Source organism: Hipposideros armiger, unplaced genomic scaffold, assembly GCF_001890085.2.
Source record: "Hipposideros armiger isolate ML-2016 unplaced genomic scaffold, ASM189008v1 scaffold_33, whole genome shotgun sequence".
Classification (NCBI taxonomy): domain Eukaryota; kingdom Metazoa; phylum Chordata; class Mammalia; order Chiroptera; family Hipposideridae; genus Hipposideros; species Hipposideros armiger.
Window position 1 is genome coordinate 1,836,065 of NW_017731383.1, and position 13,786 is coordinate 1,849,850.

The window sequence follows — 13,786 nt, forward strand, 5'->3', positions numbered from 1 at the left end:
CCTCTCCAGGCATCGGCGGGGCTGCCCATTGCTGGGCAGTTGGCAGCTGACAGAGCCTGGAGCCAGAGCAGATGATGTCGGGGGTCCCCTCAGAAATCCTCATGTGGACCAGTTCCCGGGGGTGCCAAACCCCAGACTCCCACTGACTCCATCATTTCATTCAGGGAGTGACCAGGACACAGCCCCTCATTCCTGACCTCCCTTCCCACCCCATCTTATTAACAAATATACACCTGGAGCCTGGTTACAATTACTCAGAAGACAAAACCCACCACAAATTCTTTTCGGATCTCTTTCCCCAGGCGTGGCCTATCTTCACCTCTCCTTGTCCACCTCCCAGCCCCCAAATTACATACAAGATGTGAGATTGGTTCTTCCGCAGGCAAGCCTGAGAATTCTGAAGTTAAATAAACATAAATAAATCAGCAGGCCTTTGACTCCTGGACTCTTTTCCAGTCACGTCTATCCCCTTGGCTCTAAGAACTTTACAAAGCAGCACGGTTTCTAAGTGGAAACGTGATTGCCTCGGCGTGGGGGAAATGTACTGTTTGACTTAAAGCTCTAACGAGGTGGAAGCAGCGCTTCCAGGCCTCGCCTCTCCTCGTGTGGGGCCGGCCGACCGCTGACCACGGGAATCGCAGCCTCTCCAGACCCAGCTCAGCACTTGCTTCCAGGAGCTGTTCTGGAGACCAGCATTGCTAGCTGGCTCTCTGGGGAACGCCTTTTGCTTTTAAAGGTGTTGCATTCCCTGGCCAATGCTAACAGGTGGCCTAGAGATGGGTCTTGGAGGCAGGAGAGGACAGGTTCCCTCCTAGGAGCCCAGCCACAGCCACCCGCTTGCACCTCCTGGGCTCTGTGGTGCTAATTTGACTTCCAAGGGTTGGAATGCTAGAAAGTGCTACAGCATGCACAGTGTGCGTGTGTGCGCGTGCGCGCGCGTGTGTGTGTTAGGAGCTATGTATTAAGAGTTATTTTATTCGTAATTCATATCTGGACTATGTGGAAAAAAACTATTAGAGGATCAATTCATGCCCCTGGTATCTGAAACTATAAAAGAAAGGACTGCTCCTTTATCTCTTAGGGATTTCCTGAGGCTGTGGGTGAGAATGGAAATAACAGCCATTTCACACAGATAAAGATTTCAGTGGTGGGTAAAACAAACCTAAGCAGCAGTCCTGGGCTCCAAAGTGTCATCAGTGACTGTGGCTCCTTCTGTCTTTCTGTTCTACCATCCTCTGCATAGGGTTTCCACCCTCCAGTTCACCTCAAGATCCAATATGACTGCTGGAGCTCCAGCCACCACGTCTGTATTCCAGACAGAAAACTGGAGAGACGGGAAGCTGGAGGGAAGGCTGTGTATCTACTTTGTCTCTCCCTCAACCTTACCTTACATTTCCTTGATTACCCTAGCTGCAAGAGAAGCTGAGAATTATGATCTTTTATCTCTATTATCGTTCCCCAGGATAAAATCAGGATTCTGTTAAGCACGGAAGGGAATGTGGATATTGGATTGTCAACTAGCAGTCGCTCCCACAGATCCCACGAACACACAGACCTGGGTTTGAACCCCATCTTGCCACCTACCAACTGCAGCACATGCCAGGCTGAAGCTGGCCTGGTTTGCCTGTGCCCTGTTGGGTCCATACTTCAAAGTTGGCATCAAGAGAGTCAAGGAGAAGGATGGTTCCAGAGCCCACGGGGCCTTTGCCAGCCACTGTGGAGAAAAGTGCAGCTTTCCTGCACCCTCAGCTCCTGGGCAGTGGGCGCAGACCCTTAGAGGGCCTTACCCTGAAGGCTCCCTCCTGAGCTGAAGGATGACGCGAGGCTGCATGTAGGAGCACCACACGCACAGACACGGAGAACTTGTGTAGGGAGAGCTGAGTATGGGGGGCCTGGCCTCAGGGCTGGAGTCAGAGGGACACAAGGGCACAGACGGGGAGACTTCCCAAACAGCCCATGAAAGGACACGCCTTTCCCAGGGTGGCTGTAATTTATCGATGCATCTCAGTCAAAGCGGGTATGTTAGTAATTAGCCCCACACCCAGGAGTCCATCAGGCCTGTCCGGGGGAAGCTGTGTTTCCTCTGCCCTTCACCCCACACGTGACATGGAGCCTGAACAAAGCTTGCTGGCAGTGGTTTGCAGGTTAGGAAGGTGACAAGAGCTGAAAACCTCTGCAAACTAGTAAATTAAAAAGATGGTTGAGAACAAGGAAATGGAGAAGTTTTAATGCAAGAAAAATAAGAGCTCGCACGCTTCCCCTTCTGCCTGATCTGTCCTGCCTGGAGATGTGCGTACTGTGTGTCCTGAGGGTCCCTCCCTTTAGGTGGCACACCTGTTCCATGCGTTACATTCAACTGCTGCTTTGGCTCCTGCGGGTCGCTGGCCTCGGCCTGGCTTTGTGTTCTCTGTGGGGCCCTGCCTGCCCACTAATGCCAGCAGGGCTGGACGACTCAGCCGGGTCAGCCCTGGCGGAACAAACTGCTCCCCTGTCCCCCCTGGACTCCTTGGAGGGGCTCTCACTGGGTGGGATGGCCCCCCCCCAGGCTGGGGGTCTCTGTGGGCACAGGATGCCCCGTACCCCACAGCACTGCCGGTGGGACCCGACACGCTCCCGTGTCCCGCTCAGCCTTGGGGGGCCCGCCTCACAGCTGGTCCTCATCCACCCAGACGGTCTTGCGCTGTTCCTCGCCGATCTTGTCCTTGATGACCCGGAGCAGCTCCTCCATGCTGCTCCACATGTCAGCCTCCACCGTGGCGTACAGGCAGGGCAGGGCCTCCAGTTCCTTCTCCTTCAGCCGGCACAGGCGCAGGAATTCCTCCTCAGTCTCGGGCCGAGGCAGCATCTTCCTGTGGGACAGGGGGAGGGGGACGCATGGGGGGCAGTGGGTGAGGCTGCAGGGCTGTGGCACCATTGCCTGCCCACCCCGGGAGAGCTGCTGTGCACTCCCGGCCACCCCCTGCTGGAGGCCCACTCACTCCTCCTGGGGCCGCCCCGATCACCGGCTGACCGCTGTCTTCCCCGTGCTTCCCCCAAAGCGGGTCCTGCCCTCTGGCACACTATATATATATATATATATATATATATATATATATATATATATATATATATATATATATATATATATATACACGGCGCCCTTTTATTCTGCTCATTATGGAAATCCCAAGAGGTGGGGACTTAAAAACATCATTCTTTTTGCTTTTTAATTGTGGCAAAGTTCTCATAAAATAAAATTGACCATCTTCACCATTTTTAAGGGTGCAGTTCAGTGGTGTTAACTTTATTCACACTGTTGTGCAGCCATCACCACCATCATCTCCAGAACCTTGTCATCTTTCAAAACTGAGACTCATATCCATGAAACACTCCCTCACCATGTCCCTCCCCCAGCCCCCGGCACCGCCTCCTACTTCCTGTCTCTGTGAATCTGAGTCCACTGGGGACCTCGAATCAGTGGAATCACAGTGTGTGTCCTTTTGTGACACATTATGCCCATTTCACTCAGCACAATGAATGCCCTCAGGTGTCGGAAAGTCCTTCCTTCTAAGGGTGAAGAATAAATATCCCACTGTGAGCATGGACCCCATTCATGCACCAGTGGGCACTTGGAGCTTCTAGCTTTTGGCTACTGTGAGTACTGCGGCTGTGAACGCGGGTGTGGAAATAGCTCTTCAAGTCCCTGCTTTCACATCTTCTGAATACAGGCCCCGAAGTGGAACTGCTGGCTCCTGTGGTCATTCTAGGTTTAATTTTTGAGGAGTCACCGTACTGTTTTCCACAGTAGCTTCACCAGGGTTCCAATTCTCACCATCTTCGCTAACACTTGCTAGTTTCTGGTTTTGGGTAACGGCCCTCCTGATATGTGTGAGGTGGTGAGGAGGGGATTTTGGTCTCATCTGTTCACTCATGGGGTCCCCAGTGCCTGGCACTTGATAGGCACCCAGTAAATATTTGGTGAAAGGATGGAGTGGGCTGAGCTCTTAGTCTGCTGTGTGAGGAGGGGTGGGGATCAGAGACTATGCCACGTAATGCCCAGGCCCCACACCTCAGCGTCATCCCGACTCCTCTATCAAACCCCACAGCTAACCTTTCAGCAAATCGCACGGCCTTGGCCGTGGATCCAGGTTGGGCCTTCCCTCATCACCTGCCTGACAGGTCTGGGTCCCAGCTCTTGCCGGCTGTCCTGAAGCCCATGTCCACACAGCAGCCAGGGAGCCTCGTACCCGTTTAGGTCATGTCCCAATCTGCTCAAACCTCCAGCGGCTTCCGCCTCATTCAGGATGAAATGGCCCGACATGGGCTGGCCACACATCAGCTGCCAGGCCGCCTCTCCCCACTGTGCCCACCACGCAGGCCTGCTCCGGCCTGTCCCCTACCTGAACCTCTTGATGTTCTTCTCCGACACCCGGATGAAGAGCACGATGGGGTAGATCCTGGACTTGATCAAGTCCCGGGTGCAGCTGATCCCCGCCTCCAGCAGACAATGCTTGTTCTGCAAGCACAGCGTCTGGCGGTCAGCAGCGGGCCCAGCCTGCTCCTCCAGCCATGGGGGGGACTGAGCAGGGGCCTGTGACGCGGGGGCAGAGAGTGGGGAGACATCCCAGAGCACCGCTGCCTGAACCAGAGAATGACTCAAGGCAAAACCTGATCTCTGGACGAGGCCCCCGCCTATGTGGGCACTTGGTCCCACTCTGCTGTAAACAGAGGCAGGCACTGGCAGAGCCCTGGCACCAGGCCCGAGGCGAGTCAGGTGGCGTGACGGAGTCTTAATAGAAGCCCAAGTTGGTGTCAGGGCCGCCTGCTGCATTCTTGGGACTCGGCAAGGGGTGGGAAACCCCTGAGAGGACAGTGGCTGGAAGGTCCTGGGAGTGCCTGCAAGGGTTCCCTGGCACCCACGAGCCTGTTATTTCTGAAAAGGGGCAATCCCTGTTTTGCTGAACATGTCACTTTAAAGAAAACACCCCCCTGCGTGGAAACAGAGCATGCATATGGAAAAGGGCACGTGCTTCTCAACTGGAAGCTCGCGGATTTCACCAACTGAGCGTGCCTACAGCTTGCACCCCGGTCCAGAGGTGGACTCCCATGCTCCTTCCAGTCACTGCCCCCACCCCCACCACAAGTGCAGCCGCTGCCCGGACTTCTAACAGCACAGGTCTGTTAGAAGGCATCACCTTTCAGCTACCATGACCTCGGCTCTAGCCCTGCGTACCCATTTTCCATCCACTCTGCTGTCAGAATTCCTGAAACTGCTACGGCCCACACTTGAGGACCAAACCGTCCAAGGCTGGCTGATGGCTCTGCCTGCACTCTTGTCTGTGTGAGTGACCATGTGGGGAGGGTGCAGGAGTGACCCTCTTTGGCGAACATGGTGTCTGCCAACCTTACTCTCCCCGTCTCTCACTCTGACACGCTTGCTCTATCCCTGGCCCTTGTTATCACAGACAGACAGACAGACAGACAGACAGACACACACCCGCCTAAACAACGCGAACGAAGACACCAGCACCAGGAAGCCGTCAGGAATAGAAGGCTTCAAAATATAAATGCGCGTCAGAGCCCGAGATGAGGGTGTGGAGAGAGTTAATAAGCGGCAGGTGAGAGACGAAGGGAACAGGAGGGGGAGGACCGGCCCCAATCCGAGCTCGCCCATGGCTGAGGCGGCCTCACAGAGACAATCGGGCAGGTGTCAGCCCCGTCCAGCCTCCCAGCCCCCACCTCACCTTGGCCGCCACAGCCTCAATGTTGGCGGGAACGATACATTCAAAAGTGTTGGGGTTTTTTTCTCGGGAGTAGATGATGGTCTCTGTCTTCTGCTTTCTGAGGAACTCGTCTCTCGTGACAACATCTGTGGAGAGACGGGCCAGTCCTGAGAGTGGCACGAGGTGACCTTGGGTTGACTGTCCTGTCCAGACTCTGCCGCCACCGTCTGCGCTGGACAGCACTCCATCCCGGTCCCCTTCTGGACATGTTTAAATGAATCCTGTCTCCTCCACTAGACTGCAAGGCTTCTCGGGGGCAGGGTCAGGACATACTTCTTCACACTCCCCGCGGCAATCCACGGAATTGCTGGTTAGTAAATACTTGTGGTTTGGTCTCGCAGCAATAAGTTTGATTGGACAAAGTAGCTTAGACACTGTGATGCAATACTGATCACCACTGGCCTATCATGAAGGAGTTCCCACTCCACCCATCCATCTACCCACTCACCACCCATCCACTGATCCATTAGTCTGTCCATCCACCCCTATATCCACCTACTTATTAATTGAATAATTTAATATTTATCAAAAACCTACTGAGGACCAGGCATTGAGAATAAAACTATAATAAAAACATAGCTGTTATACTTGAAAAACTGCAACTTAGCAGAGGAGAAGACTATGGGATACAGATAATTATAAAACGATTTAGTGGGTGCAATGATGGGACACTTATTGTAGAAGCATGGAGGTGTGGGGGTCTGGGAGAAGGGGAGCAGGCTGGCTTCCTGGAGGAGGAGGTACACATCGGAGGCCCCACTCATTTGCTGGGTGGCCCTGAACACGTCTAACCTCTCTGGGCCTCAGGTTCTGTTTGTGAAATGAGGGTGGAGCAGGTCCCGGCTGGCCTGCGGGGGCCCAGAGCACAAGAACCATCGGGCAGCTTAAAATAAACGACTCCTGAGGGACACGTCTGCATGAGTCTCAAAATCACTGTTGGGTGAAAGGGGGCAGATACACTGCATGATCTCCTTTATAGAAAACTGTAGATGATGCAAACTAATGTGTGACATGGAGCAGGCCCACAGTGCCTGGTGCAGGGGTCAGGGGAGGCACGTGACTGTAAAGGGGCCCGCGGGAACTTCTGGGGAGACTTGATGTTCTGTGTCCTGGTCGCGGCCGTGGTGGCAGTGGCATACACATTCGTCCCAACTCATTCAACTGCAAACTTAAAATGGGGCATCTTACTGTATGTAAACTGCACCCCAACAGGTTGATGTAAAACCTTGACACCTCTACTTCACATCCACTAGGATGGTTATTATAAAACAAAACAAAACAACAACAAAAACAACCAGAAAATAACAAGTGCCGCCGAGGACGTGGAGAAATGGAACCCTGTGCACACTGGGGGGATGTGAAACAGTGCCGCTGCCGTGGAAGCAGTGTGGAGGGTCCTCAAATAATTAAACACAACCAACATGTGACCCGGCGATCCCACCTCTGGGCCTACGCCTAAAAGAACGGGAAGCGGGGTCTCAGAGATCCCTGCACCCCACGTCCACAGCAGCGCTGGGCACAGTCGCCAGGAGGCGGGAGCAGCCCCGTGTCCGCTGACGGTTGAGTGACAGACAAATGGGGTCCAGCCACACGGTGGATGTTACTGAGCCTTAGAAAGGAAGGAATTCTGTCACCTGCTACAGCGTGGATGGACCCTGAGGACACTGTGCTGATGAAATCAGCCAGTCACAAAGGACACACACTGACGTGAGGACCTAGAGGAGTGAGACTCACAGAGACAGGAAGTGGATGGTGGTGAGGGGCTGGGGGAGGGGAGTGAGTGTTTCTTGGGGACAGAATGTCAGTTTGGGAAGATGGAAAGTTCTGGAGATGGACGGTATGGATGGCTGCACCACAGTGCGAATGCATCTAATGCCACTGAACTGGATGCTTAAAAATGGTTAAGATGGGAAGTTTTACTGGGTTGTTGGAAAAGTCATGACATATTTTTTCTATGTTTTTCGTTGCAAAAATGTGTCATGACTTTTCCAACAACCCAATATGTTATACTGATTTTGTCGCATCTACAACAATCCTGGACGCCTGCCATGCCATTGGTCTGGGTGGGCCTGGCCATCCAGTGTTAAGTAAAGATTACACCAAGAACGATTCTGGTGTGCAGCCAGGACTGGGGTCCTCACTCTGTCCTCCTGCCACATGAGGATGCAGGAGCCCACAGTGGCGGGTAGCTTGCCGCCATGTAAGGGCCCAGAGTGGGGACCCCAAGCTGAGTCTCCTGGCTGACCCTGTGACCCTCGTCCTATCACCCTCAGAGCACAGTCGTGAAGGGAAGGCCCGGGGCCACCATGAACTTGGAGAGGTGGGTGTGGGCACGCAGACCACCCTGTCCACACCGGGCCAGGAGGAAGTGCAGCTGCTCTGTCGCTGCTCCAGCCACTCCTGCCCCCGCTAGGCGATGTGACTGTGTGTGTGTGTGTGTGTGTGTGTGTGTGTGTGTGTGTGTGGCTCCGGCCGCATGTAGGGTGCTCACCCGGCTTGCACATGGTGAACTCCATTGCGCCCCCAGAGTTGAGCAGCTTCTGGACCAGCGCCTTGGCCAGCATGGTGGGCGTGAAGAGCACAGGCCTGCGCCGCTCACAGTGGAAGGCACGCACCAGGCTGTAGGGGATCAAGCTGAGGCTCTTGCTGAGCTCGCTCTCGGGGTCCAGCTCTGGGAGGGACAGGAGAGGCCTGGCTGTGACACCCCTGCCTCTCGGCACTCCCTGCCCGGAGGGCCCGTGGTGGCAGGAGGCAGACAAGCAGCGCGTAACAAACATAAAGTCCGGTCACTTCAGAAGACGCTGAGCTCTGACGAGGGGTCTGGGGCAGGCTGGGCAGGGACGGCTGCCCTGAGCAGGAGCTCGGACAGTGAGGAGAGTGGCCTAGGCAGAGGGAGAGTGAGGGGACAGCAGGAGCCCTCGAGGTGGCAGGGCCGGCCAGGAGCAGCTTGTGGCTCACTGCAGGGGCCCTGGGAAGGCTCTAGGGCCGAGGCAGGGAATGACGTGGCCTCATTTCCACCTTCTCAATCCTCCCTGGCGGGTGTGTAGGAGTCCCAGCAGCTGAAGGAACTGTCTCCCCAGAAACCAGAGGCCTGTCATTTACTTTGCCCCTGGCCTGGCTATCCCCACTCCTGAAGCCCAGGCCCTCCTCTGGCCATCAGTTCTCTGTGCAATGGTGGCGCCTCGCCGGCTTGATAAATGGCCAGAGCACGCACTGGTGAGAGAAATCGATCAGCAAACACTCCACAGCAAACAGCTCCAATTAACACGTGTATGGGCTCAAACCAGCTCCAGTGGGCATTGGCGGGATGCCACGCCTGGGGCTGTGTGCCGCCCCCCCCCCCGGCCAAGTCCTCCCCAGGTGGTACCCTGTTTTGAGGGAGCAGATGTCCCAGGCCTCCTCACAGGACCCAAGGCCACCGGGGCTGTGGAGGCCCTGTGGTCAGCGCCCTACCTTCCTGCCTGTCGGTCAGGAGCTTGGTGGCGTCCAGTGAGGGCCTGGCCAGGCCGCCCCTCGGGCTCCCGGGCACGATGCGAACCCGCTCGTTGCTGTTCATCCGCTTGTACTTGTTCTCTGACCTGCTGACGAACTGGAGGACAGAGGGGCGGACACAGCTGTTGTGCCCGCTTTGTGTCTAACCCGACCGAGCTGCCTTGACCTGGACCCGGGCAGACTTCTGCTCAGGTCCCAGCTCTGCCCAGGGCCTGGGTTGTAACTTCCCCTGTGAAAACAGGAGGTACCTAGCAGGTTGCGTGGGTCTTTCAGCTGTTTGGGTGTCGTTAGGTAACCAAGTGGACAAACACCGTGCTTTCCCACCCAGACATGGGGCCTGCAGGGGCTAGTCCTGAAAGGCCTCCCAAGACCCCTCCTGCCATGCCCCCTACCTTCCTGGGGAACCATAGGTGCAGCCCCTGCGGGCACGGTGAGACCTGGAGTGCCCAGCCGCTGAAGGCCCTGGATGGGAGCCCCCACTGGCAGGACAGCCCAGGTGGCCCACCCGGTGGGCGTGGGCAGGACTTCATCTCCCAGGACACTGCTCTCCATGCCCCCTGCCTTGGTACCCCTGACTCTTCTGGGGGAGTGCCTGCTCCCTTCTATAGTTCAGAGATGAGTCCTGGAGGGCGGAAAGGGACGTCCCAGCAGTGGACACAGAAGCCAGGTTCCCACCATATTCCCTGGGGCCCTCGGTGTGTCCACATGCTCCTTCCGCAGGGAGAAGACCCAGGGAGCCGGCATCTCGGGCCGGCTGTTAGCTGGCCCTTGGGTGAGCCGCCCAGGTGCTCAGGCTTTGGACTGCTGCATGACATGTGGCCAGACTGCGTGGTCTCGGGCGGTCCTGCCCTCAGGAGCCCTGCAGGCTTCAGCAGGTTCCCTTCCACCTGTGTCTTCCTGCTGCCTGTTTGCATCTGCCTGAGTTTTTGGGTCTCACCATTAACTATCTCTGGGTTTCCTCTGTTCCAACATCAGGACAAAGCAGTGGAGTGACACACTTAACTCCACGGGGACCTAATTAGCACAGTATCTACACAGGAACTTCCTCACAGGGTCACATCTTAATATCACTCCCTCAGCTTTCGTTAGCTCATGACAGAGGGGTGGCCACAACAGGATGCGTTCACAGTCTTTATGTGGCGTCGCTACTGCAGCTCTCCTCCACCACGCTACTCGGAGCTCCCTGGCTCATGGTCCACGAAAAAAGATTCCTTTTAGAATTAAGGATAAGGGAAGATTCTTTTGGTCCCAAAGAGCTGAAATGTTTTGGTGGTTAGATAAGATTTACAGACTCTGCTGGGATTTCCTTTTTTCCTTGGCTGCTGGGATGCTCAGAGATAAATGTAAAGCTCAATTCGAGGGACTAAACCAAGCCAGACATCTGAAATGCTTTTCTCCCTTTCCTGACATACTGTTTCTGATTTTCCTATTAATATTTTAACAGCTGGGTTAAGTGTCTTTCAGACACAAGTTTCTTCATATTTTTTATGAAAGCAGGGTTTGCTTCCAACAGGCGCAGAGACTGTCTACTGACCTGTCACTGGGAGGAAAAACGGGACGGGAGAGGAGAGACGCCGTGTGGAGGAGCATGAGGCGTGCTCGTATTTTGATACAGCCTCTCCTCTAGGTAGGGCGAGGGCAGAGCCGCAGAAAATGTGATTGCAAAGTCGCGAGTCGCTCTGAAGGGCTTTACCTGAAGGAGCTGGCCAAAGAGGAAGCTTGCTCGGGAGAGGCGGGGGCTGACCCGGGGGTCACTGGTGGAAAGTGTTTCTTCAGGCTGTAGGGTGTTCTGAAATCAGTTTATCCATCAGTCAGAACCACTGCGCTCGGCAGGACATGCGAGAGGCACTGAGAACCAGAGATGTGTCCCCAACCAAGTCCCTCCGTACTAAAGGGGGAGATGTGCCAGTCATGGGAGCAAGTGTTCCGGGGGCGTGTGTGGGTGTGCGGGGAGCACAGCTCAGAAGGGTAGAGGCGCCCAAGGCTTATTCTCACAGACGAGAGAGCAGACAGGACGCCCCCGTCCCAGCTGGACCGAGAGCCCTGGCTCAGCCATCACCGTCCCCTTTAAAGTCAGGAGCTGGGGAGGGCGCAGAGGGTGGGCTCCTCTGGAGGGGGTATCCCATTCCTGAGAACCAAGTCCCCAGTCACCCTTCACCCCAATGCAATTAATGACTCCCGTTGGTGATCCCTTCAAAAAAGACCCGGAGGAGGTTTGAGGTGGGTGGGGCCTCTGGTGACCTACCCGGAGTGCCCTCAGGGTGTGGTGTGTGGTGTCGGCCTCCTCCCGGCTGCCCCGGTGCATCAGACGCTGCAGCTTGACCAGGAGGAGTTGCTGGGCTCTGGGCAGGCAAGAGGGTTGGGTGGAGCTCAGGGCTGGGGCACTGCCCAGGGCCAGCCCCGGGCAGGGGGCCCTGTGCAGCTGTGAGGTCTGAGCCCCTGGGCACTGGGGAGAACACGGAGCCTTGGGCCTGAGTCCTGCCCCCAGCGCTGACTCATCACCACAGGAGGCAAAGTCCCTTCTGTGAGCCTCAGTTTCCTCATCTGTAAACGGGATCTCCCTGTGCTGTCTTTGCAGGGCTGGCCTGAGCAGAGGTGTTAGGGTCTATAGCTGCCACACGGATGCCTGTGCGTCTGACCAGGGGGACGCTGAGGCTCAGCCCGGAGTAGTTATGTGTAATTATGGAACTGAGCGCCAGGCTGTACGGGAATGACACAGAGAGGGTGTGGTGGGATTGAGTGAGAGCAACACCCTGGGGAGGCAGGGAAGGCTTCCAGGAGGCAGCGGGGATGGGGTCCTCACTGCTGAACAGGCAGCCCCGTGGCTGACTGCCCGGCTCCCAGCCCTGTCCAGGTCCCGGCCTCACCGGCTGTAGCTGGGTATGGTGCCCATGTCCAGGTCGTAGTCCATGAAAGGGTCGACCCGTGCGCATAGCCACTCATGCCTGTCCTGGTACATGGTGTCACGGACATGCACAACGTCGTCGCACTTCAGGGACATGGAACAGGCGTCCAGCTGGCTGGAGATGTTCAGGTTCAGCCGGATGTAGAAGGAGTCGCCAGAGGTGATCAGGCCCTCCTCCATGTCCTTCAGCAGCTTCCGGTACCCTGTGGACAGACAGGAGGTAAAAGTGGCACCAGCCATCGGTGGGGAAGGGCGTCCCACTGCCGAGTCCCCTGGCCACTACCCCCAGATAACACAGCCAGTGATTCCTGCTGGAGCCGGTGGCCAGGGAAACGCTGTCCTCCCCAGTGAATCAGTAGCTGTGTCGTTCATGGTTTTCCTCTTTGTCTCGGCTGCCAAGCAGCTCAGAGTCACATTCTGTGCCACGTCCCAACAAATCTATCTGTGCTGCCATCTCCACATCTCCCTAGCTACACGATACTTATATTTTCATTTCTCCCTTTAATCGGTGCATCACGTACATACAGTAAACGGCATCATTCTTCAGTACTCAGCTTGATGAATTTCCACAAAGGATACACGTGGGCAAGCACCACTCAGACGTCTCAGGACCCTTCCTGGGGCGCAGCTAGCCTATCGCACAAGGCCAGCTGTGCCTCGCTGCACATAAACGGGAGCAAACAGTAGGCGCTCCGGCGTGTCTGCTTCTATTGCTCAACACGATGTCTGAGAGTCACCACGACACCGCAGCGTGGTGCCTTGCGTTCCTTTTCACTGCTGTATAGTACTCCACAGTGCCGATTTCTCCTTTCTCACGTGCACATTTGTGCTGTTGCCAGTTTTCGGCGATTATGGATAACTCTGCTCTAAACATTGGGTGTGCGCAGAGACGTGGAATTATCAGGTCACTGGTTGTGTATACAGTTCGCCTTCGTAATGCTGCCTCGTGGTTTTCCAAAGCGGTAGGACTGTGGTGTGGGCTGTTTTAACCTTATTTAACACCATCGTCCTTTAGTTAAACTTTGACAGATCCCTTTGGATAAATCACGAACACAACAAATGCTGCAAAGTCAATGTCTGTGACACAAATCCGTATCATTCCCCAAATCAGCCCCACGTGCAGAGCTGCGTGACACAGTGGAAGCTCAAATGGTGCTAAGGGCCAGGCCCAGGATCCGCTCGTCGGACGTCCACACCACAGGTGCAGGGAGATCTGAGCCAGCGGGGTGGTCTGATCATGTTCATGGAGAAACGGGGGACTCCTGGTCAGGTCCCTCCCACCCCCTGGGTCGTGTTAACGCTCACCACTATCTGAGCTCTCTGTCACCTGAAAGGAGAGGCCCTACAGGCCACCTCTGGGGCCCTGCCGGAGGGAGCCTTGGTTTCAGTGAATTCCAGGGGTGACGCATCTGCACAGCTCTGGGGGGGCCCCGCTCACACTGCGTTCTGTGGCTCCGCTCGCTTGTGGGCAGGGCGCCGCCCAGAGACTTTCTGCTGGGCTGAAAGGGGAGGCGCCTGCCCCTGTGAGGAGGAGGGGCCCTTTGTTGGGGACAGAACATCATTATCACCTTCCTCATGACCGGGCACTGCCAGAAAGGAACACGGGTGGGCAGGCAGCAGTGGGGAA

The 13,786-nt window shown here is 55.8% G+C and overlaps 1 protein-coding gene across 5 annotated transcripts in view; it reads right to left on the reverse strand.

Moving 5' to 3' along the window:
• Positions 1 to 916: 916 nt before the first annotated feature.
• Positions 917 to 13,786, reverse strand: part of CARD11 (caspase recruitment domain family member 11) — a 97,778-nt gene continuing 84,908 nt past the window's right edge. For 3 of the 5 annotated variants that reach the window (XM_019637396.1, XM_019637397.1, XM_019637395.1), the window contains exons 18-25: positions 12,122 to 12,362; positions 11,500 to 11,596; positions 10,948 to 11,043; positions 9,216 to 9,351; positions 8,254 to 8,433; positions 5,724 to 5,848; positions 4,380 to 4,495; positions 918 to 2,849 (exon numbers count right to left, since the gene is read on the reverse strand). In XM_019637396.1, coding sequence (XP_019492941.1) covers positions 2,645 to 2,849; positions 4,380 to 4,495; positions 5,724 to 5,848; positions 8,254 to 8,433; positions 9,216 to 9,351; positions 10,948 to 11,043; positions 11,500 to 11,596; positions 12,122 to 12,362 — 1,196 coding nt within the window. In that variant the 3' untranslated portion in view covers positions 918 to 2,644. Of the gene's footprint in view, positions 2,850 to 4,379; positions 4,496 to 5,723; positions 5,849 to 8,253; positions 8,434 to 9,215; positions 9,352 to 10,947; positions 11,044 to 11,499; positions 11,597 to 12,121; positions 12,363 to 13,786 lie in introns of all 5 variants that reach the window. The other 2 variants (XM_019637398.1, XM_019637399.1) reach the window with 2 other exon arrangements.